This window comes from Pteropus alecto, unplaced genomic scaffold (assembly GCF_000325575.1).
Source record: "Pteropus alecto unplaced genomic scaffold, ASM32557v1 scaffold22, whole genome shotgun sequence".
Classification (NCBI taxonomy): domain Eukaryota; kingdom Metazoa; phylum Chordata; class Mammalia; order Chiroptera; family Pteropodidae; genus Pteropus; species Pteropus alecto.
The window spans coordinates 10242888-10268115 of NW_006434839.1; the positions used below are offsets into that span (position 1 = coordinate 10242888).

Below are 25228 nucleotides of genomic sequence, written 5' to 3' on the forward strand. Positions count from 1 at the left end.
TCAAAAACCTGTTTTACGTTATACTTTTTACTCCCCTTCTTCACCCCCTGAAAAAGAGGCTTTTTGACATAAAAATCAAGATAAATGTTGCGTGTACATTAAGGAGTGGCTTGTGTTTAGTATCGGATAATTATGAAATGAGCAGTTATATGCCCTATGGGAAGAGGGAAGAGTTATAGCTGTGATGAGGATGTTTAGATTTCAAGGAAGAAAAGAGTAACCAATTTGAGAGACGGCAGCAACTTTCCAGGGTTGGGGCGGGGGTATGGTAAACCTTCTGAGAGAGCTCTTTTTTTGTGACATTTTGTAGCACCCATAATTCTAAGCAAGAGTTCCAATTCTTAAGAGAATAAAGGCCATACATACCGCACAACGAATGTAAACAGTTTTATTTAGAAACAGGTACCTGTTTGCATTATAGAATATAAAACTTGGTTTACACTCTATAAAAAATAATTGATATCCAAATTCAAGAGAGCTAGCGTTCACAGGACACACAATGTGGGTGTGCAGCTACTGTCCACCAGCCCCAAACTTGATTTAAACAAACAAAAAAAAGTAATAATAATACTCCATGGGGATCATTAGAGATTAGAGTACAATGCTTGCGGCTGAGCACCCAGTATCCAGAAGGGGCTGTCTTAGCAGATGAAGGTTTGCTTTCTAAGTGCGTGACTTTAACATAAGGCCTGGGCTCTCTGCCCCTAGCGAGCTGCAAGGCTCTCCTGCCAGTCATGATGTGCTCTAAGCCAGGGTTAATGACATTATTAGTTATCTCTGGTCTTAATGATAAAAATGGAGAATCTGGAGGGCAGAGAATTTCCATTCCCCCTAAACTGGGGTTAAACTTAAAAGAGTGTATCCACTCTCAAGAGCTCAACGCAAAGGCTGGGGTGAAGTCACGTGATACCTGGCCAAGTAACCCACCTCAACACAATCATGGAAGACCAAAGGATACACCTAGGTTCAGATTATAATAATCACCCAGCACCACCTGAATATTATCCAGAAAGATACATGAAGTAATAAAGGTTAAATATACATATATTTATCTTAGTAACCTGAGGGCTAAAAACTTGGAATACTATAAATTCTCTCAAAAGAGGTCCATCTGTATAAGAAAGGGACCGAAAAAGACAGAGTTCGTGTTATGTAAAACATGGGTAGTGAGCAAGGAACAGAGGACGGTTTCTTCAGCTCTTTCTGCAATGTCCTTCTCTGATAAGGATTGGCAATCTGTTGATCCAAGACAAACTCTTATTTTGGCAGGGGGAAGCGGGGGTGATGGGGGACTGGGAGTGACAGGTCAAAAGGATAAAGGGTGAGCAATGGTCCTCAAACTAAAGAGCACTCTCTGTAGGCCCTCTCATCTTTGAGTCTGAGCTCAAGCTCTCCAGCTGACACAGAAACAGGCCTGGCGGTTCAGTGGTTAGCATTCTGAGGTATGAGGATCCCTGGTGAATTCAGCAGCATGTGGTTTTTGGAAACTAGCCCACAAAATAAGAACACTGCAACCAAGCTCCCAACTAATACTGCATTTAACCACTGTCTGAAAAAGAAAGAAAAGAAAAAAAAAATCCCCACTACACTGGGAGGTTCTAAGCTTTCACATAAAGTGGTGCAATGATCTTCTCTTTATTTTATCTTAGGGTTTCTTAAGAGAATCCTCATTCACTGATATTTCTCTTGTTAAAGGCACTTTCAATGACATGATTAGAAAGGAGTACGTTTTAACTGTGGTAAAAACAAAATTCCTTGGATAACCTAGGGGAATGGGAGCTGCATGGGGCCCTTACAGTGATTCAACAGGCAAGACAGTCTTGAGCACCTGAACAGATGCACGTCCAGAAAAAGTGTGCCCTGAAAACACTTGTATTTTTCTTTTAGTTTTCCAGCTGTTTCTATATATAGCTCTGTAAAAAGATCACCCTACTTGATTTTCAAGACACTGGCCTTAACTCTCCCTACCATAGCTGTGCTTGACAAAATCAGCAAACAGTCCTACAGGGAAGGGGGGAAAAAAGGATGAATGAAATGAAGTTGAGCCAAACTTTCTTACAGCATAGGGATCTGTCCTTGCCAGGATCAGTTGCTGGACCTGTAGCAACTGAATGGAATATATGGCTCCTACCACTGATGAAATATACTTTTCAACAGGCAAGATCAAGTGTTATCTCTCTAAATATAAATTGTGGGGTATATTTTTTCCTTTTTCTCTCTCCTGAACATTTCTTATTGATCTCAGGCTTTAAAAAAAATTGGTTAAGTCATAATTATAAAAATTATATGGTAAGGGTTCAGAGAAGGTGAAGGGCTAATTTTTGCCTACGAGTTTAGGATCTTGAGCCTTCATATCATACTACCAACTAGAGAACAAATACAAAAATAAACACACCATGTTATACATAATACAAAGTGTAAATCTACAAACACAAGTGTACTAGTTAGAGTTGTTCCTCAGAAGCACAGTCTTCCTCTAGTCCCTCAGAGAGGAGAAGGAATGGGGACGGGATGGTTTTCGTTACGCCTTCTCATGTCTTAAAAGTTTGTAATAACAGTCTCAGTAGCGCAAAAAATTTCATGTGAAACCAGAAGCTGTAAAAATAAATTACTTTTGAAGAAACACGGGTTCCTCCGCAGCTCAGAACTCATCATGTCGTACTAAGGCCTCACCAAAATCTGTGGCCTGGCTGCCCACAAATAAATCATACTTGTCAACAATCTCCTCCTTGGTAAGTTTGCCATCCTGAAATTAGAGAGAATAGTGAATTGAGGCAAAATATACTTCCTATTCCAAATTTAGAAACACTGCTATAGAACAGAGATTAGTCAAGGTTTAATATCCTAATTCTCAGTTAATTAAGTGAATTCAACACACGCACACAGAAGAAAATAGCAATTAATACCTTTTTCTTACCAAGAAAGTTAAAAGTGGAAGGATGGAAATAATATAGCTCAATACTATATAACTCAATGCTAAATAATAACTCAATGCTAGAGATACGGGTTTGTTTCTTGAGGAGGAAACACCTCCCTTTCGAGCAAAATATGGGACATCTCCTAGATACCGATGGGTAAAACGATAGTCAAGAACTGGGTAAAATACTTCAGTGAGTCAAGTCATTGCCTAACAAGAACAACAAAATCTGCTAATATCAAGCGTAGCCCTCACTTCCACCATGCCCTACCTACCAATCAAGATTCCAGACACAACCAACCCAAATGAAGGCTCAGACACTCATTTCAAAAATTTTCTCAGCCAGATTCCCAACAGATGATATGAGCTTCCTTTTCTCAGATACCTCAGGACACAGCACCTGGCTACTGCAATGACTGAGCCACTCAAAACAGACTGACCCTCAAAAAGTCTCAGTGATAAGAAACTGCTTTTGAAACTGAAGACTGGCCTAGATAAAAGAAATCAATAAAAAAAGGAAAAGATAAAAATCACCAAATTTAGACAGATTTGCAGCCTATTCTGAGCAAAGCATTCAAATCTTTGAAAAAAGTGACAGGGCTTAGGGTTAACACTACTCTTTCAATGAACTAAATGCCTCAGATAATTGATCAAGGACAATTTTAGCAGGCTCCAGAGAAACGTTTATTTATAACCTATTGTACAGGACTTAATTTTAAAAGCATATTTGATTTAAGAAAGAAATAACCAGCTTTGAGTAGGCAAAATGGGCCTGTACCAGGGAAAGGACAAAGGAAATAACAAAGAGAAAAAAAAGCAAAGAAAATTCCCTGGGGATCCAAACAGATGATGCATGCTGGGCATGGGCTACCCACAGATAAAAATGGGGTCCTTTTCGGAAGCCTAAATTCCTCCAACGCTATGTACACTGGGCAAAGGGATTTCTAAAATGAGATCAGATAGCTAGCGCTGCCTTGTAAGTTTTCAACTGCCGACTTTAGGTCCATAGCAGACTTAGACTAATTAAGACCATAAATGCTTTACATACCTTAACAGGAATTTTGTAGGAAATCCCCTAGAAAGAGACCTCCATCACAGCTAGGTTGGAGCCTCGGCAGACTTACCTTGTTCTGGTCTGACTCATAAATTAGGTGCCTGGCTTCTGCCTCTGCATGATCGTAATCTGAGGGGAGGATCCAATCTTTGGTCTCTTCCTTGTCCATCTTCCCATCACGGTTCTTATCTCGAAATTCAACAAATTGTTCTCTCTCTGTCTTAACCCATTCTGGCTCATCAGCATTTCCATCATGGCTGTACATGTCACCTGTATGCACAGACATACATAGAAAAGATGGGTTTGCCTTTTCCCAAAGACCGCCTCATGCTAATCTGGCCTAATCCTCCTTCCTCATCCGTTTGGAATCCAACAGCAGTTTCAAGGGTATCTTAGGTCAGGGAGACCTTAGAAAGCAATGTATTTTCCTGAAACTTAATTATTGATCTTGCAACAAGAATATTTCTAGCTGATTTGAGTGATATGAGGGCAGAGTGTTTATCTCTTAAAAAAATGCAGAAATAAAGGGAGATGACTAGCACCAAGTATGATAAAGACGTTTATAAGATAGTTATTCCCTACATTCCATTGGTTTCAAAAAGGTGGTGTTCTAAATTCTCAAGGAAACTTCGGAAGTGTATGTTATAAGCCAAAACTGTCTACCAACCACTTACTTAAGTATATTTTAAAATCTAACTAAAAATTATGGGAATTTTCTTACATAGTCTTAATCCCATTATCATTTTACAAATCGACTTTTTTGGTATTATTTATTATCCAGTCCAAAAATTTCCTATTTTCTAAAGTTGGTTAAAGTAGATGAATGATGGTGGGTAAGAAGTTGTTATAGTATTTAAATTTTATGAGATTTGTAAGAGTTAAGGTATTTTAAAGTGTCAACATTTACACAGAAATTATTTTATACAACTGTTTAAACTTCTAAATAGTTCAGATTCCGCCTTTAAAATGTGTAAGGGAATACTGTGGTCAAAATTCTTTTAGGAATTATGTGAGTGAAAAAGCTTAGATTCCTGAGTTATACTACATCTAAGTAAGTGTAGGTACATTTTGTGTAAAATATGGAAACACATCTAATATAAATCTAAATAGTTTGTAGGAGTTCTAAGCAAAGGTAGATATTCAGTTGTGATAAAGTTAATTTGTATGTCTGGAACCACAAAATGAAGGGCACCTCAGTGGCCCACCCAGGCCACAAATCTAAGCCTAAATCAGCCTACACTTGTAAGAAAGGCCTCACTGCCAAGTAATCTTACACCAATCACAATCCTCCAGCTTGACTCTAAAAAACAGGACCTGCTAACCTTGGAAAGAACCCCCTGCCTCCTAGCCAAACCTGCTCTTTCTATGTTGCCTCTTCTAATGCTCTATAAAACTCGCTCTTGCCCAAAATCCCTTGGGAAGAGTACTTACTCTTGAGGCACTGTACTCCCCCAATACATGGATTATTACTTTGTAACATCAAGCCTGTTACTAAATTATATTCTTTTTGTCATTTGACAGTTGGGACTGTCATTTTCCTGAATTTGAGGGTTAAAAGTAGAACTATTCCTTTTGCCTTAAACTTAAAGGAGGAGTTCCTCAGAGTAGAATTTGCCATTTTTCCCCCCCAGGACACGGCACATTTGAAAAATGTAATATTTGTATGAACCACTGGGCCAGTGCCCTGCCCTAGCTGTTCTGAGGGTCGAGGAGACAGTATACAGACTGGGAAGTTGTGAATTAGAGAGTGAGTGAATACGTGTGTGCTTAAAAGACATGCTTTTAACAGAAGCTAGAATATACAACCCAATGTAAGTGTATTTTGAAGCTAGGTGAGTAGAGAAGATAGTTAAGAACAATACTATTTAATTTTCTGTTTTAAAAGGATTCACTCTATATAGCGCTGTTAAGGAATTATTAATTTTTTTGAGATTATTTTTTTAAAGTTTTCAGAGATACACATATATCTTAAGAGATACATAACCAAATGTTTACAGATGAAATAAGGTGATTAATGGGATTTATTTCAAAATAATAAAGGCAGTAAGGAAGTGGTATATTCAAAAGGACTGGCCATGTGCTGATGATGGCTGTTGGAATTGGGCATAGGGACAAAATTCTACCTAATTTTGTGTACATTTGCAATGCCCCATAATAAACTTAAAAAATAAAAAAAAAATCAACAGTATAAGTCTGGGGACTCCTTATTAATGCTAAATTTAAGAGGCAAAGACCATTTATTTCTTTTGGATCTCACTCCTCAATAGGACATAAATTAGCACACCCCTAGAAACTGAAAGATATTGGGAGACTTTTAGCTTTACAAAGCACAACATTTGGGTATAAAAGTGTTTGCATTAGTTGATTTGTGAAAGTAAACACTACATACACAGGTGTAGTGTTTAAAGGAGTTCAAATGAGTCCCTCTGTTTTAGCAATGGTGATAAAATGGCAAAAGCCAAGAATGAAAGATAAAATATTTAAAAGTAGAAAAGTCAACTTTGAAATAGGCTCAGTAAATACACCCAGGCATTTACTTTCACTGTGCTGATGAACTACACATACACACATACACACACACTATCATTTGGGGGGAAAAAGTCCTATGTTTCATTGCTTACCTCTCTTTCTATAAAAACTCAAAGTACATCACTGAGTCAGGAAAAAAAAGTTAAATTTTCATGGAGTAATTCAACTGAAATAACTCTAGAAAATAAAGAGCGGGTATAATTAAACAAAATTGGAGTAAAGGAGTGACTTTTTCAATGCAGCCTCAGTGACAGATGATGGAGGTAGGGTTTAAGTCTCCCTTTCATGCTTAAAATAAACATTTCAGGTAAAAATCAGACGACTGAAAATAAACTGGCTTATGAAAAACAAGACCAGTGGTTTACAAGAATGAAGTTACTATGAGTAAATATAAGAACGTGAAATATAAAATTATCTAGTATCTTTCAAAAGAGAATGACATTTGTAACAAAGACATTCATAACCTCTTTAACTTATTTTCCTTTCCATCATAGTAACTGTGAAACAATTTGCTCAATTACTTGGTAAGAGAAGTGTCTCCTTTTTTAAGGCAGTGGAGAAATCATGAAATTTCTTGACAGAAATTAGTCTTGGAGGTGTAGCATTTCCTGGCCACCCCATCCCCCACAATTTTTTAAACAGACAACCACAAGGAAAAGTAGCAAAAAGAAGACTTAAAAAAAAAACTAGTCAGAGAACCTAGACAGAAAACAGGAATAGAACACAATGAACAGACATTGAGAGGAAATCGGCAATCCTGGTTGCTTATTCAAACCCACCTGTCTCTTATTCTATTCCCTATCTTCTCCTGGGTCTCCTAATGCCAGTCTAGGCTCCCTGCCATTCTTTACTTTCAATTCCATAGGGGATCCAGGATGCACTGTATCAGTGCTGTCCAGTATAGGAGCCAGTGGCCACATGTGGCTATTGAAGACCTGAAATATGGCTGGTCCAAATACAGATGTGCTATAAGTATAAAATATACCTTTAAAGACTTAATCTGAAAAACAAAAACATTTAATAATGTGTAATGATAATGTTGAAATTATAGTATAGCATAGATTAAGTTAAATAAAATACTTTATTGAAATTAATATCTTTTTTTTTGACGTGGCTATGCAAAAGTTAAAATTACATATACGGCTCACATTTACATTTTGACTGGACAGTGCTGCTACAGATACTTTATCACAACCCACTATTCCTCACACTGGTCTGGCTTAATGATGTGCTAACAGGTGATCCATGAGGTAAATTGTTTCTATGGGTAAACACATATTCCAAAGCTTCTCGGCCTCTTCTAAGAAAAAGGCTGGAAGCAAACTTACCAATATACTCTTCTAGATCAATGAAACCATCAGCATTCTTATCTATATCCTCCATTGTTTCCTAGACAGAAGAATGAAAGTTAGTACCTGGATGAATTAGTTTTGACAATTATTCATCATTCATTAAAATACACAAACACACATATGGTTAAACCAGAAGAAATAGCTGTTTTTCTAGTTGAAAAATGGTAAATTATCTCAATGTTTATGCCTCAATCAAAAATAACTATGAGTCTTCTTAGAGGAACATTGGCACTGCTTAATAATGAACTACTCACCAAGCCCACAATTATCTGGTAGTCCTAGTCATGCTGAAGTCATACTAACAGGAGATGTGACCAGCAACCAGTGAGTATGTCGATAGCTATAAGTCCATGTTTTATTGGTAACTGCCTTCTATGAGAATTCTTCAGTATCACTGTTATTATTCAGTATCTGATTACTGGTCATGAGATATTTTTAAAAACAGGATTTTCTCTCAGGCTTACAAAATGAAGCCACCAATGAGATGGCAAAATACATATATGATGGCAAGTATTATCATACTAAACAGAAAGCCTAACATACCTAAGATAAATGAGTTGATCAAAGTCACAGAAAAAGAGTGACAGATTGGACTCAACCTGGCCAGCACCTGTACAGCAAGTCAATCTCCACATATAGAGGAACTGCTAATGAGGAAAGACAGCGTAAGCAACAAAAGGAGAAACTAAATTTCTGTTGAGAATCCTTTCTCTTGCTAACCTGTACTACTATATCTTTCATGTAGTCATATTCTTCAGGGTGCAGGAAAGCTGTGAATTCTTCCTTTGTGGCAATGAGGTCACCATCCTTGTCTGCCATTTTAAACCTCCGCTCATCTCTAACCATCATCTGTTTGTAGTTAAATCCATCATCTGGGTCTGGGTCATCTAGAAAACAAAATTTTAGGTTAAACTTTAAAAGCCTGAAGAAAACATGAAAATGTGTGGGTAGGGTAATCAATTTGCAAGATAGATAAACCAAGCAATGAAGAAATAACTTGATTACACAGGTAAAATTACAGCAGTACAGAAATCCCATTTTGGTAATCAAAGACCTCAAAGTCAGGTCAAAGTTGAATGTAAATGTTTGCCATTCAACATGGAACTCGAGCTTCTGGATAATGTAATCCATTATGTAATACTTCACTGTTATCGGTGTTAAAGCTGTTTGAAGGCCCGAGTTTTCTAGTTGTATCTGAGGGGCAGTGGTAGTTCTGAAGTCGTACTGTCTGAGTTTGAATCCAAACTACCACTTTCTAGCTGTGTAACTTTGGGCAAGTACTTCATCTGTAAAATGGAGATGATAATGGTGCCTGCCTCACAGGACTGTTATGAGGTTTACATGAGCAGATAAATCTAAGTTAAGTACTTAGAAGAATGCCTGGCATGTTGTTGGCTTTCAATGATAGCTATTGCTATTTTTATTAAACATTAGGCTCCCGTTAAGCTAGACATCAAAGGCCTTCTATCCCATTACAGGCCACTTATATTCAAGCAACAGAACATCACTGCTTTTAAAAACATCGCACTAAAGGTAAGGCATGACTGTTCCTGCAACATATTGACCAAATAAAAAAAAAAAAGATATGGTACTCGTTTTATAAAAAGACCCACAGGGCCTCTTTAATAACATCACACTGCTGACTTTTGACACTGTAGTTCAATCTTTCCATACTTAAAGCACAGTTAAAAAAAAAAAAAAAAGACTTGCTATTTTGAGAGTTGAGCCGCTTGAAGCTTCACTCTTTGTTGAGTGTCAAAATTCAGTAAAGACAGCTTATTGAACTATGAGGCTTTGGGAATCCTAAATGTGTTTACTCAAAGCCATAGTTGAAGATGGAGAATTTAAGGAAAATTTTACTTTCTCAGATACTAAGTTATCTCTTCTTCTTTTTTTAAACACCAACACCTGGTCTTCCTAGGTGGTCTCCCATCCAAGTACTAACCAGGCCCGACCCTGCTTAGCTTCCGAGATCAGACGAGATTGGGCATATTCAGGGTGGCATGGCCATAGACAAGTTATCTCTTCTAAACAAATAATGTTTCAGTACCAACTATGTAACAGATATAAGAAAGATAACAGAAGACAACATATACAGTAAGACTAGATTCTGAGCTAAGAGCTCTTCTTTCTTCCTTAGAATAAAACATAGTAACTGAAATCAAGGAGCCTGATAACATTCACAACAAGGAAGACAAACTTTATTTTCAGTGGCTAAACTCATGTGCCTATCATCACTGCTTGGAGTGCTGTATCTATCTTAAGCACCAGTTTACTGCACTAGCCAGCCTACACGCAGTTTTGGGTAGGCTCTTGATCTAGTTTTGGTAAAGGCATGATGGATCTTTGTTTTTCATCTTTTACTTGTGGCAGACAATGTTACCAGTCCTTTTGTGGAAAACAGATTCTGACAGATTTTAATTAAAAGCTAGATGACTTATATCTTAACTCTAAATTGAGTCAAGAATATAGTCACAAAAAAAACCCACAGCACTTTTATAAGACAACTGTTTATCCTCTGGGCACTGTCCACCCGCATGCCTCCAGGGAAAGATGCCTTATAAAGACATTACTTCTCTGGCCAGTGTTTCATCTTATGCAGAGTCTCAGTCAATAGAAATACCCATTACATTGAATCATTTGCCTAGTCAGGCAAAGAGCTCTCAACAAATTTTTATGCACATAATCATACAAAGAGTTGAAGATTAATTCTGAGCAGCAAATGAGTGCCTAGTTCTGAGCTGAGATTTATTAACAAATCATCCTGTTTAGATCACCAATAGTTTACCCTTTACTTTTTATTTATAATTAATTCCAAATAAATCAGGAGGGTGTTGGGTTCTAGCCAGAGAGGAGGAAGCACAAATGCCTCTCCATCTGCACTGAATTTTTAATACACATGCTCTTAATTGGGTGAAGGATATGTTTGGTTCTTGGCTAGGTGTCAAGCTTGGAGAGAGACTGCCACTCTAGCCTGATGAATGAGAACAAGCCCAACACAGAAATAAGTCTCTTCACTAGAAATGCATTTGGTCCTATAATTAACACGGACAGCTGGCTACCTAGTGGGGGACACAGACATTATGTACTCACTGCCTGTTAGTCAGTGGTGGAAAACGCCTGCTTTAGCTCAGAAATTTGCCTAATCTCCGGGATAAAATACAAGAAGTAACATGTATACATTCTTGTCCCAAATTTGTGACCATGTGCAATGGAGGAATCTCACTAACAATAACAGCTTAAGTCATCGACTCAGTAAGATCGCCACCTAGAATTCAGCAGCAGGCAAGTGTAATAAAAGGAAATTACTAACAGGTGGCCCAAGCACACAAGCTACCAAATCAACAAAAAGCAGTCAGTCATATTTATTTGCCTTGAAGCATTTGCAAGCAGGCTGGTAAACTCATGTGCCAGAGAAAACGAATGGGAAATTTCATTTCCAAACTTCAGTAAGCAGACATACTGAAATAGTTAAATTCTGTCAAGGAGAGTTATATTTGACCTTTATTAAGGAAAGACTAATTTGCCTCCTATTCTCACCAATTATAAAGGAATCTAATTTGGTATGAATTTAAGGTCCAATATTTTAATGTGACCATGTCAAGAGAAATCTTAAAGCCTCTTGCTTTGCATTGTTGGAACAATGCAGCCTTTTAAAATAAGATCTCCAAAATGGTCTGAGGGGATGACGGAAAGAAAAATGGTCAAATATATCTGAAATGCTAAAGATATAGAAGATGCCAGACTTCTGAAAACCAAAACTAATTACCCCCCAATATACATATTTAAATTAATAAAATAAAGAGAAATCAGCTCAGCATTGAACTACTTCAGCAGTTTCTTCCTTTCCTTCACTGCGTGACCCATTTGTTTCTCTGACTCAAGACCATGGTCTCTGCCAGGCTGACATCTTGCCCCTTACCCAGGTAAGTGCCATAAGTCACGTTCCTGTACTCATCCCAGGAGATTAAGCCGTCTTGATTCATATCAAACTCCTGCCATTGGTTTTCAACATTGCCATATATGTATTTCTTCTGGGCGTGCTTAATCCAGGATTTCAGCTCCCCCTCCGTCACAAACCCATCTTTATCCGCGTCTATTTTATCTACAATCACTCTACAAGACAAAACAGTTACGTTTCAAGGTGCCGGCTCCACAAGGCTTTTTCCCCCAGATAGTAGGGACCTACCTAAAACGTAGCCGTAGGTGGCATTTTTATACTCCTCCCAGGAAACGAGGCCGTCCTCATTGAGGTCATGCCCCTTCCACTGTCGCTCTACATCCTCGTAAATCCAGCGCTTTTGTGCAAATTTAATCCAGTCTTTGAGCTCATCCACAGTGACAAACCCGTCCTTGTCGCCATCTATTTTACTTACAATCTTTCTGTAGAAAATGCAGAGAAATCCAGCAAGAAGTTAAAAGGACAAAAGGCTCTGGACTTATTTAGCCAGGTGTGTGCTGTGATCATAGGTGTTGCTCGGGGTTAAAGCATGGAAATAAAAATTGTCTCCAAAACAAAACTGCCAGATAGGCAAATGAAAATCTTTCCCTTAAGTGGCCTGTTACTAGGCTGTAATGAGCCATTTGGATAAAGGCAAGCACAGTCCATGGCTGGTGTACCTGGGTTCAAAAGCAAACCCAACCAGTCTATTCCTTTAGAGGTAGGTTTCAGCCAACGGTCAACATTCAGGAGTGAATAGCCATTCCTATCTGGTTCTCTATCTTTGTAACAAACATGCAAATCTTTTCATTTTTCTTTATTACTTTTGGGAGAATCTCAACTTCTTGGTAATAATCGCAACCACTGGCATTGTTTTCTAAAAATTCAAAAACTTAAACCAAGCTTAAAAAATTCAGCTGCTTTTTAAAAAAGATAACACTTTTGCTAAAAATATAAAGATATCAAAAATAGTTCCGAGATCAATTTATACCTTGTCAGATTAAAAAAAAAGAAAAACAGGTATGCAAAGACAGAAGCATGTTTATTCTAAAAAAATGGCTAGCAGCTTATTATATACTATGTCAAACTGGATTTTTACATATAACCACAAACAGAGCTCCGAGGACATGATGTGAGAAGAATGTATATCCCTGATTATAAGAGTGTTAATAAGCTGAGAGGGTTACAAGTGCAGAAGATAAAGCAAAGCTGAAGAATCGATAAAGCTCGTCCTTCATTAACTTCTTTCTTATAGATCTGTTATCTTAAGGATTTCAAAATATGTGCATATGAAAACTGTTCAAAGATGCAATCACCTACTCATCATAGAGGCAAATATATGTAAAGTCACACAAGTTAAGTGCCCCAGTTTGGAATAGGAATTTTAAATCAAAACTTCTAACAGAACTGAAATTGTGGCATACTCCTATGTTCTTTTAACTGCAGGACTGAAAAAGATTACTTGGTAGCAAATAATATCTTTTCCCAGTTTGTGTTCATTTCATGAATACACTGGAAAGTGATTAGAATCACAGAATATGAGCAACACCATGAAGAGATTCATCTTGATATTGGTGTTAGGCATAACTTAAAACCTATAATTAGCAAGCATTTTCCTTCAGAGAATGTGCAATCTTGTAGCTTCTGATCTAAAATGCTAATAGAACATATAGCAGTACGTCATCTTTTAAATATCCTCCTCTATCTAGATGAACATAAAACAAAAACTTTTTTGTAACTTTACTCTGTAGAATTTAAATAGTATTCAAACAAATTAAGTTCTATCCATATTAAAAACTTCAAAATTATCTATAATGGGATCCAGTTTACATCCAAATGTCAGTATTGGCTACCAACAGTGCCACAGTATCATTAAGAAAAAAAAGGCAAGGTATCAGAACCCCTCCCAGTCCCAAAAAAAGTTTTAGCAATTATAAATAGCTTAAAGAGAAAGATTACTTGGATTAAAAAATGATTATGAGTAAAAAAAAAAAAAAAAAAAAAAAGGGCATATGACTATTCAAGTTAGGTTTTCTCAGGGAAGTTGGCTGAACGCCATTCTATTTATTCCAACAGAAATATCCCAAACCGTTTAATCCAGAGGCTGGCAACCTTTTCCTGAAAAGGGACAGATAGTAAGTACTTCTGACTTTATAGGCCGCATGTGTATTGTTGAATAATTTTTTAAAGCAACTATTTAAAAATATAAAAGCCATTCTTATTTTGCTGGCCACCTAGCCTACAGGCAGCTGTGAAAGTACACTGGAAGTGGACACATCCTATCTATTTTAGGCATGAAGCTCTAAACTCTAATCTTTAAAAGCCTGTGTAAATTTATGAACTAAATGGTGTTAATATTCCTATGACATTAGAGAACCCCATAAATGTAGTTATGATGCCACTAAATAAGCATCTATTCCAGGACAGACAGTGCACTCAGTGGATCTTATGTTATTTCTCCTAAGAGGTAACACATACCTCTACATTTCACAAAGCAAACCTTTCAGTTTTTTAAGAACCTGGGTCAATAAGTGGGCCCCAGTGGGGTTTGTAATAGTCCTGAAATTTAATTTTCAGAATGCAAAATTTGATATATATTCATGTGTGCACTTTTCTGAAGAAGAGTCCTTAGCTTCGTTAGACTTCCAAAGGGGCTGGGCCTATTAAGCGCCCCCCAGTTCCATCCCGCCCGCCCCCCCAAAATGATGAACTGCTCTAGTTAATTTCTATAGCAAAGGTTTTTATATTAAAGACCACTACCCTCAAAACAAATAAATCCTTATCAGAAGGACACGTAAATGAAAATTAAATAGACTTCTTTGTGTGTAGGGGAGGTTGAGAATACACATGTAAGAAAAAAATATGTAAAATGTGGTAAAACGGTAAAAATTAGTTGCCTCCTAGAATAGATGGAGAAGAGGGGGAATCTGCTGTTCCCAACCTCTAGTGTACAGTCCTACTAAAACAACGTTTCACCTGGAATTTTTGCTTCCAACAGTATGTCAGCTTATAAACTGGGGATATGTGTCATTATCTCTAAATTTGGGAGGAGAAAAATGGTACTTGGTTCACTTACACATTCCATGGAAAACATGATTTTAACTATCTTATTCCAATCAAATATGGAGTCTGCTCATGTAATTTTTTTGATATTTACTGATGACAAAAAGAAACGATTCTCTCTACTTAAAACTGGTAGCAGAGCTATTCCACTACCTGCACAAAGCCAGAACATTCTGACTGACACCAAACCCAAGGGCCCTTCATTATTTAAGAGATTATTGCAAAGAGATATGCGTAGACTAAAATGTGAGTTGGACGTGGACGTTATTCATAGGCAAGACACGAAGCCAGAGAACATCCTCATGCAGCTCTATTTTCAGCACGGAATGTTAGGAGTTATAAGATTAAAATTAAAAGCAAGCATGGTCTCTCTAAGTTAGAAAAGCAACCTAACAAAAGACTGACTCTTTAATATACTTGTTTTCTCCATCTACTTTCAAATGTTTTAGGACAGTTTCTCATTCTACACAGCAAAATCTTTTGTCAGTGTTTAAGAATAAAACATTGTACCCTTCAGTTAGCAGATAACCCAATGAAAGAAAACCCTCTAATGTCTTCTAATCATAGCACTATCCGAAACAGCAGAATATTTTTGGAAATTCCTATGTGGTACAACTTTCCAGACCAATCTCTTGAATATAGTCCAGAATGTTTCACCACCAGTGGTCACTGAGAAAACATTCACTAAATTAATCTTAAAAAGCAAGGCTGTGGAAGAGCCAAAAGACATTCTCAGATCCTCAGTGAGAAATAATCAGCTGGGACTCTACTAAAATGCTTTAGGTGAAAGACACCTGCTGAGAGCGCAACAGAACCCGACCATGGCCCAACTCGTACTCTAACATTAAGACCATAATTTTCATAATCTTCTGAAAGACAAGGTCGGTCTGTTTTTGTTTTTAATTAAGCAAATACCTGAGAATGAAAATGAAGAGGGTGAAGGACATTCTCAGAAATCATAAACTTTACAGAAATTTGTCCAGGGATCTAATTTGTAGTTTATTATCCAAAGACTTGGCTTTGGCAACAATAAATAGGTCACAAATAGTTTTTTAAAATTAAAAGAAGCCCCTCTTTTCCCTACCATGGAATGTTCCTTTGGGATCAAGATGATGCAGTTCAAGCTGGGTCCTTTAATATTAGGATATTAATATTTAATATTTCTAGGCAAAAATGACTTTGCTTTGTAGAATGAAATAAAAACTGTTGTTCAATAGAGAAATGTATGAAAGCAAGCACTTAATTTTAGTGGTAGCAATTCTGTGATTATTTTCAGAAGATGTAGTTCAATAGCTTTACTAGGTGACTGAGCCAGTAGAGGAAAAAAGAATACGCTGATTTATAAAGAATGTCATTACCCTAACTAGTCCCCCGAGAGTGGACACCTTACCCAAGCCTTTCCTTGCTTTCTTCTGGTGTCAGCTGATCAAAGGTCTTTGCTTCTTCAGCACCCAAGAAGGCATCATGGTCATAATCGAAACTCTCAGCATCGTTGTGAACCTTGTCGCTGAGCTGAGGCTCATGGTGCACACGGTCCTTTTTTTCTGTGGGCTTGCTCAAGGCAAAAGCAGTGCACAGGGACAGGCACATAAGAAACTGTCGCAGGTCCATGATAATCAGATCCTAAAGTTTAAGAGATGTAATTAATTCAGGAGGCAGTATGCTTATTAATTAAACAATTAATTAAAAGTTCATATCCAGTTAAATTTGATATTATCTATTATAAATTAATCCACAAAATAAGTTCAGCAGAATATCAGACTTTCTGGTTTTATGTTAAGAAATTTTCATCAATTTCCTTCATTTGATTGTAGGCTGACAAGGAATTATAAACATCCACCTTGTAAGTAGTCTTCTTTTAAAAATTACCAAAGTAGAACTTTAATCCTTCTGCCCAAGTTGATAAGACTTAAAAGAGAAAAGACCAAGATTCAAATCCAGACCTACTGACTCCAAATACTCTTTGTACTACATCAGTGGACTGGTCTTCAAACCTGGCTGGTTATTACAATGACCTCGGAAGCTTTGAAAAAGTTTTCCCTATTGAATTAGAATCCCTGAAGTTGAATCCAGGCATTTGTAGTTTTAAATGCTACCCAAGTGATTCTCATGATCATCAGATTAGGAGCAAATAAAATATTTAAGTGGTGTCCTTGGCCTATAGCACCCAGCCATCTCCCACATTCAGGCTCAATCTTAAATCACCTTCAAAGATCAAACCATTCACATGGTACAGTGATGAATAACAACTGCTTTATCACTCCATATACTGTGTCTCCCAAGCTTTTCCAGGTGTAAGGACCACCTGGAATACTGTTCAAAGTACAGTTTCCCAGGCCCTACTCTGTACCTTCAGAATCACTGCAGTCACAGGTGATCCTAATGAACAAGCACAAGGCTGGAACACTTTTATCAAAAAATGTGACCAAAAAACTGCAGAGAAAAAAAAATTGCAGAGAAATTCGGGATAGAGCCTGTTTGGCACACTCTACAGATACCCCATGGTACTGTCCACAGAGGTTAAGTAAGGTCTTTAGAGAAAAAACTGTAAAATCAAAGATCCAGGGTCAAGATTTGCTCAGGCTTTCATATTTTAACTAATCCTTCAGTAGAACATGAATTCGGAATGCTTCCCCCCACCGCCACCCCCCCACCCCAAGATGAGAGTAAGTTTTTGCCAAGTATCTCTTGCTCATTTCCCTTTATGACCAATGGCTCCCTTTCTCGATAGGTGGTTATTAGGCATGAGGCTTGTTGTGGGTGAACTGCATCCCCCGAAAAGATATGCTGAAGTCCTAACCCCTGGTACCTGTGAATATGACTTATTTGGAAATAGGATCTTCGCAGAAGCAATCAAGTTAAAATGAGGTCATACTTGATTAAGGTGGGCTCTAATCCAATGACTGATGTCCTTATAAATGGATGGAAATTTGGACAAAGACACACAGATAAGAGAATGCCACATTATGAAAAGAAGCAGATTGGAGTGATGCACCTGCAAATCAAGGAACCAGAAACTAGGAAGAGGGAAGAAAGGATCCTTCCCTAGAGCCTTTAGAGTATGGCTCTGCCAACACCTTGACTTCTAGCTTCTAGCCTCTAGAACTTGAGAAAATAAATTTCTGACCTTTTAAGCCACCCAGTTTGTGGTCATTTGTTACAGCAGCTCTAGGAAACTAATGCAAGGTTACAGTACAGGGGAACACTGAATCATATGAAAGTTAAAAGCATTACTTGTCCTAATCTGCAGATTAAACCAGCCACAGACTTCACCTTCCTCAGGATGTCACTAGTGGAACAATCTAGTCTAAGGGCTCACATCTTATATGTAAATATTTTTTAATATAAAAACTTTTTCAGCATAGCTTCTATCTCAGTGGTTCTCAATCCAGACTGCACCCTAGAATCACCTGGACAGTTTTTAGAAAATATGACTACTACATCCCACCTCTATTAATATTTTTAAAAGAGAGCCAGGTTAAGAACCACTATTCTAACCAAACTTTCAAACAGCCATAATAGTATCTTAAGAAATTTGACCTGAAATCATACTTAATATGAAGAAACTGCATAAATCTGATTCTGCCTCAAAATTTGGGAACTAGAATGAAGAGAGTGAATTGTGCCAGGGGATAAGGAAATTAAATATGCTAATAGGCTAGACATACTTCAATGTATCCACCTTTCTTATGACCCCCAAGTAGTAGCTAAAGAAAGTTACACTGTATTACCTTGGATTTACAAAGACCTTTAGATTCAATGAGCTAATCAATGCTAAACAGTTAATGATGAGTATGTTATACAAGGACTCTTTAAAGGTAGAAAGAAAGAAACTGGAACAGTGTCAATAAAACAGAGTAACGTAGTGAAGGAGCTAACAGGAGGCAGTCCCTTCCCAAGGGCCCGTTCTCAAAAAAAAAAAAAAAAAAAAAAAAAAAAAGTACTCTCACTGGATGGTTGTTAAGACTAATGAAAACCCATGAGAGGAAGAAATGTGAAAGCAGACCTGAAGATCCTTAGAGAAAGGAGAAGATGCTACTTTTCCACCAATGCTGGCACTCAGGTAAGCTTCTAAAAGTTTATGAACATTCTGTTTCATGCTATCTCATCAAAACACTCAAATTTGTATATAAAGATACTTGTATACAGATGTTCAATGATGACAGCTTATATTAAAACATGGAAAACAAAACAGATTAAGAAGTATAAATTGGTAGTTACAAAATAGTCATGGGAAAGTAAAGTACAGGGAATATAGTCAATATTATTGTAATAACTTGGTTTGGTGCCAAATGGGTAATAGACTTATCAGGGGTATTACTTATTAAGTTATGTGAATCTAACCACTATGCTGTATACCTGAAATTAATAATATAATATTGAATGTCAACTGTAACTGGAAAAAAACTTTTAAATTTTTTTTAAGAAAGGAAAACTAAACCAGAGAACAAATATGCATTAAGTCTATACTATGGGACACTACAGAGGTTAAAAAGAATGAGGTGGCTCTATCTGCACTGAAACTGAGAACTCACCAAGGTGTGTTAAGTGAACAAAAAAGCAAGTTGTAAACAGTGTCAAGATCTCATTTATGTAAAAAACAAAACCAAGCAGCCTCCCCAGGTTGTTTATAGTTGTATAAAACATATATGCACAAAAATGGTGTGGAGAATAAACATCTATCTGTAAACAGTGGTAACCCCTACACTCAAGGGAAAAGAGATGGGGTGGGGTGGTGAGGCTGGGGTGGAGTGAACTTTAATATACTCTGTTGTGTTATCTATATTTTGTAAATGAACACACACTCACGTGTGTTGCCTTTTTATGTGTGCTACTTTTTAAACATTAATAACACTCCAGCCTACCCCTCAATAATTCAACTGATCAACCAAATCAGTGGAACAATAAAGAGAAAATTAGAGATTTCGTCGCTCTCTTAAACATCAAAGTAAATATGCCTTTATTTTAGAGCAAAATGAAACTTCTATCTCAAACTACTAATAATTCTTTAGACAAATAAAACTCATTAGAGGCAAGGAAGGGATTACACGTTGTTGACATTTTGTGATACATCCAAACAATATCTATGTTACAGGTTCACAGAATCAAGTAAAATCAAGATTCAATGCAACAGAGGAGTTTCCTTATACCTATTAATAAGGGGACTTCACATTTAGGAAAACATTTTTTTTTTTTTTAAATGCCTACAGCACCTGGTCTCCCATCCAAGTACTAACCAGGCCTGACCCTGCTTAGCTTCCGAGAACAGACAAGATAGGGCACGTGCAGGGTGGCATGGCTGTAGACTTAGGAAAATTTTAGAAATCATTAATTACATCCCTAGAATATTGTAACAATTCTTGCATTAATACCCTAACTCTTGTAAACCCCAAATGTTACACTATGACTAAATGCTTAAGCCCACTAACACCATTAGGGGCTGGAAAAGGTACTATACAAAGTTTTGATACATATGACTACAGCAATGTAACAAATTTATTTACTGTTATTTAGAGAGAAAACTATATTTAAATCTGAGGCTTAACATCTTGATACAAGAATAAGAAAAGAAATCCAGAGTAAAAGCCCAGTGATCTGGCTTTATCATTTATCCAGCTCTCTTTCCTTCCCCTCTCTCAATTAAACTTTCAATCCCAACCCTTTATAGGCTCCTCCATTTTGTTAACCAATATTTTTCAGGTCTCCACGATCCCAAATCAGTCTCTCCCAGACCTTATATGCTCCTCCCTTCCCTTTACCCACTTTCTCTAGTTGTTGTCTATGTTGCGGTCTGTTTCCTCACCACCTGCTGTCACACTGCAATCTGTCTACCACTGATGAAATTGCCTGCAAAGGTCATCAAGGATTATTTGATTGACAAAGACAGTGAGCAATGCAAAAGTAACTTAAATATATATGCTCTTTGCGCCCACATATAAATATACGCCCACGCATATAAATATACCAATCCCTGGCTATTAGAAACTTTAACAAAAGGCTCTTGTTTTATGATTACAGACACTAAAAAAGACTACTAGATTTATCTAAATCCACATACATATGGATTTTTAAGTAGAAACAAAAATGTTTAAGTAGAAACAAAGGATATCCCTCAAAACAAGATATTTTATGTGGGAAGATGTGAGAAATACAAAACCAGTTTTCACACAAGGCATTTGAAGAACTACATTAGTGCAGTTATTTCTGAAGCATCTTTTTTCAACCACTAAAACCAAATGATAAAGTTAAATGACCCTTCTCTTTCTCCTTCCCTCAACTATATATCCAAAGATAACATGACATATATGAAGGACTTGGTTTTATATGAGTTTTTACCATGTGACCTAGAAGGTAAATCAATAGTTGTGAAAAATGCATCTCCCCATCTCCCATTTCTCAAATGACCTGTAAGTTGTTCTAAAATTCTGCCCCACCCTCACCAAGGGTAACATCTAATAGTTTTTCTTATTAAAAAAAAAAAAAAAAATCTAGTCTATGGCCATGCCACCCGGAACAAACTCGATCCCGTCTGATCTCGGAAGCTAAGCAGGGTAGGGCCTGGTGTACTTAGATGGGAGACCACCTAGGAAGACCAGGTGCTGTAGGTGTAAAAATAAAAAAATAGAGGATTGTAAACTGACAAGTTCCTTGTAATCTGTGAGGTCAACCAAGGGATGCCTCACCTAAAAAAAAAAAAAAAAAAAGATTAAAAAAAAAAAAAAAATCTAGACTTGCACTGTCCAGGACAGTAGCAACTAGCCGCATGCGGCTACTAAGCATTTGAAATGTGGCTGGTGTGAATTAAGATGTGGTAATAAGTGTTGTACTTTATCATCAAACATGTGGTATTGTGTATGTATTAAATGTTAAAATTAATTTCACCTGTTTTAAATTTTCACATGAAAATTTTAAATTACACTCATAGCTTGTATTATATTTCGATTGGATAGTGCCACGTTAGACAAACAAAAGGGCTAGAACAGAAATCAAGTAACTATCATTCTTTTGCAATATGCCATCAATAATTGTCTTCTGCAAAGTTATTTTCATGAATTGTTCCAGTAAATTTATAAGAAGAAAAGATTAATGACATAAGCTTGAATTTCTTTCAATAACAATAAGCCTTAAGAATCAGTTTATATTTTCCATTCAAAAATTTCCTTGAAAGCTCTAAATTCTTGCCACTTCTCCTTCAGTCATTCTTTAAAAAATCAATTGGTTACAGAACATTTAAAAGTAAACTGTTTCCAGGAAATTAAATGCCTGGATTAAATTCAACTTCTCAAGAACATTAGCACTGAGTGATCCTGCAGTTATTCTGGTTGACCAAAGACCCATTGCTCAATGTTAACAAGTGGAAGAAATGGGTGTGGTGATAAAATTCCAGTTCTCTGAGTTGGATAGTCAGGAAAAAAGGCATTCTCTATAATGCAGCAAAAGCATTATGCATCAATTGTGTACTGGGGGGTGGGGAGGACAGTCTGATAGCAATCTAACTGTATACTAGGGCCCGGTTATGAAATCTAGAAATTAAAGCTATTTGGTTATCTGACATTCTTCACTTACAAACTTTGGCACAAGCACACCAATGGATTATCACATTAAAGTAATGTCATCCTTCAAAATTTGATAAAAGAGATAATGACAACCCATGTATTCAATGTTTCTCTATTGATGGAACAGAATTACATTAATTAATTAATACATTCTAATTAATTATTTGTGTGACTGAGGGCATATATTCATAAAATGGTTGAATATATAAAAGTACAATAATTGGCTATAGTAGAAAAGCTTTGAGAATGACCAAGTGTTATTCAGGCTTCATTAATTCTATAACCAAAGCAACCCAGTACAAATGCAAAATTTTTCTGTCTACAGAGTAAAAAATTTTCTTTAAGAAAAAGTTCTAAAAATTCTGGGAAGAAAAAAGATTTCTTTCTGGCTGATGAAACTTTAATACATAATTAATTGCCATAGGAATGTTATGCAAAATGTAGGGACAAGAGCCTTGGTTTCTAGTTGTCGTTTTGCCGTGCACGGGTAGCATGCATAAAGTCCTTGAGAATTTGGTAGTTATTTTAGCTCAAACTCTCTTCAATGCCAAATGTCTATAAATAATTTTTAAATCCTAGATGAAAAGATCTATCTCATCACTCTAGCTAGAAATGATCTGTACCCATTCCTCTAAACTTTGAAAACTTGTTTGTACCACTCCTCAATAATAACCAAAGGCTACCTTAACTCCCCTATAGATGCTACACTTTTGGAAGGCAGGATCTCAGCTAATATTAAATCAATATCCCTCTACAGTCCCTAATACGGTCTTGCACTTTTTATATACCAATACATTTTACCAGACTAGTAGGACAGTACTTGGCAGCAATGTAAGTTCCTGCCTGTATGCTCCCCACCCCCCAATTCCCCTTACCGGATGTGGCCAGCAGCCAGCAACAAATTGTTATTTCAGCGGTCCTAGCTAATACATAAATTGCAACATCAACAACATCCATATTTAAGAGTTCATAGAGGATGGAGGACCTCACGGCCTAGCTAGCATCTCCAATAGCTATCCCTTGGCTACACCTCTGCCCTTCCAACTCCCCTGGCATATCCATGTTACAGAAAATCTGTGTTAATATCAATGTACTGATGATCCATACTGGTGCAATGTATAGAAAATACCATTAATAAGTATCTTTTGACACATCATTGGATGAATGGCAAACAATGATTACACTGAAAGTGATGAGTTGATTGCAAAGTTGTATCTGAGCACCATCCACTCAAACATAACTCAGTTCATCTTTGTTGGCTCATAGTTCTCCCAGTTGTGATAGTTCAAAGGATCCTACTGAAGACTCCTGAATCACAGTAAAACACAGATTAGGCCTAAGCAAACTCATCCTCTCCACACACAAATACCATTTACAGGTTATCACTGGACCCTCATTTGCACTATACAGTACTACATAAATTCTTCAGTGATGGCCATTGTTTGGTACTTGGTTAACTGAATCTCTGAATAAAGTCGAAGTCAAACATGCCTCTGTCATGTTTCAAGTCCCATTCTACCGCAAAGACGAATTTATCAGCGATGACACAGTTCTCTACCTCCCAGCTAAAAAAAAATAATTTAAGATTCGTTAACATTGGCTTTATGGTCTACGCCGGGAAGTGAATGAAATTCATTTCTTAAAGACACTATTCTGGGAGTTTACACACTTAGGAATTGAGATCGAAAGCCCTCAGGTTTTATCAGAAGACCCAAGAAGTTTTTGCCTTGATGCAAAAGCGGCTTTCAAAACTATATACACTACTAGACTCTTAATCATGGCAGCTGTAAGGAATTAAGTTCACTTGAGGGCATGCTAAAAATCAGAACTAGGGTCTGGAGCAAAGAGCAACAGAGCAAGGTAAAAATACTATCCCCTTACAAAGCTTTTATTTTCCGTCGCTGACTTAAGTACCTAGCTAGACATGTATGCTCGAAACATTCGGCTTTTCTTTAAAATTACATAATTTTTCTAAAAATCACATATTGTCTTCATGCTTTCCTTTCCCCCCTTGTTTCTACACCCTCAAAGTCAGCGAACGCGACTTTCTTGGCAGATACACCGTACTCTCGGGATGTGGCCTTGGGGCGGGGCTGGCGGACACAAGCAAGCCCGTGAGGGGGAGGTGGCTGGGAGCAGTTACAAATAACTCTAACTAACCAGCGGCCCTCCGACCTTCAAGAGCTAAACGAGAGTAACCCCGTAGTCCGAAGGACTCGGCGAGTGGCGGGGATGGAGAACGAGGACGTGGCAAGCCAGGCACAAAAGCCAGGAGCTAGAGTTCGCCGGGACCCAAGACCCTTTCTAGAGCGTGCCGGAGGCGAGACGCGGCCTCCAACCCAGGCTGCGCGCGCCGAGAGCCAGGGATCGGGCGCCGGTTCAGGCCCGGGTCCTCGAGCTAGCAGAAACACAGGCCCGGGCGGACGGAGACTCAGGCTGCCTTGGGAGCGAAGCCTGAGGACAAAAAGAAAGGGAAAAAGAAGGAGGCTGCAGAGAAAGGGCCGAGCACCTTCACACTTACCTTTCCTCCTATCGCCCACAGGCCAGGATGCCCCAGCCTTAGCTCATCCACCGGCTCTACTCACGCGCTCAAGCACCGCCCAACCGGAAGGGGCTCCGTGCCCCGCCCCCCGCCTTGCCTGGGGCTCCTGACCAATCAACAGCAAACCCGCTGCGGACGCAAAATCGTCCTGGGCAGCCATTGGTCCAGCAGTCGCATAGCCATGATTGGCTGGAAAGCGCCACGTCCCCGCCAGCGCGCCTAGTTGCGTGGACCGAATTCCAGCCCTACTGTAGTCCTGGGTCTTGTTGGGATGG

The 25228-nt window shown here is 37.8% G+C and overlaps 1 protein-coding gene and 2 pseudogenes across 2 annotated transcripts; 1 reads left to right on the forward strand and 2 right to left on the reverse strand.

The window, feature by feature from the left end:
* Positions 1–374: 374 nt before the first annotated feature.
* On the reverse strand, positions 375–25065 carry CALU (calumenin). Of its 2 annotated transcripts, none has more exons than XM_006910539.3 (7): positions 24933–25065; positions 16246–16478; positions 11775–11968; positions 8573–8739; positions 7829–7889; positions 4042–4241; positions 375–2746 (listed from the first exon to the last, which is right to left on the reverse strand). In XM_006910539.3, exons 2-7 carry the CDS (start codon positions 16464–16466, stop codon positions 2642–2644), a joined length of 948 nt encoding a protein of 315 aa, XP_006910601.1. In that variant the 5' UTR covers positions 16467–16478; positions 24933–25065; the 3' UTR covers positions 375–2641. The 2 variants fall into 2 exon arrangements, with proteins under 2 accessions (XP_006910601.1, XP_006910600.1); XM_006910538.3 differs by lacking the exon at positions 11775–11968 and adding an exon at positions 12042–12235.
* Positions 9749–9867, reverse strand: LOC112478716 (annotated as a pseudogene).
* Positions 21347–21463, forward strand: LOC112478858 (annotated as a pseudogene).
* Positions 25066–25228: the final 163 nt, after the last annotated feature.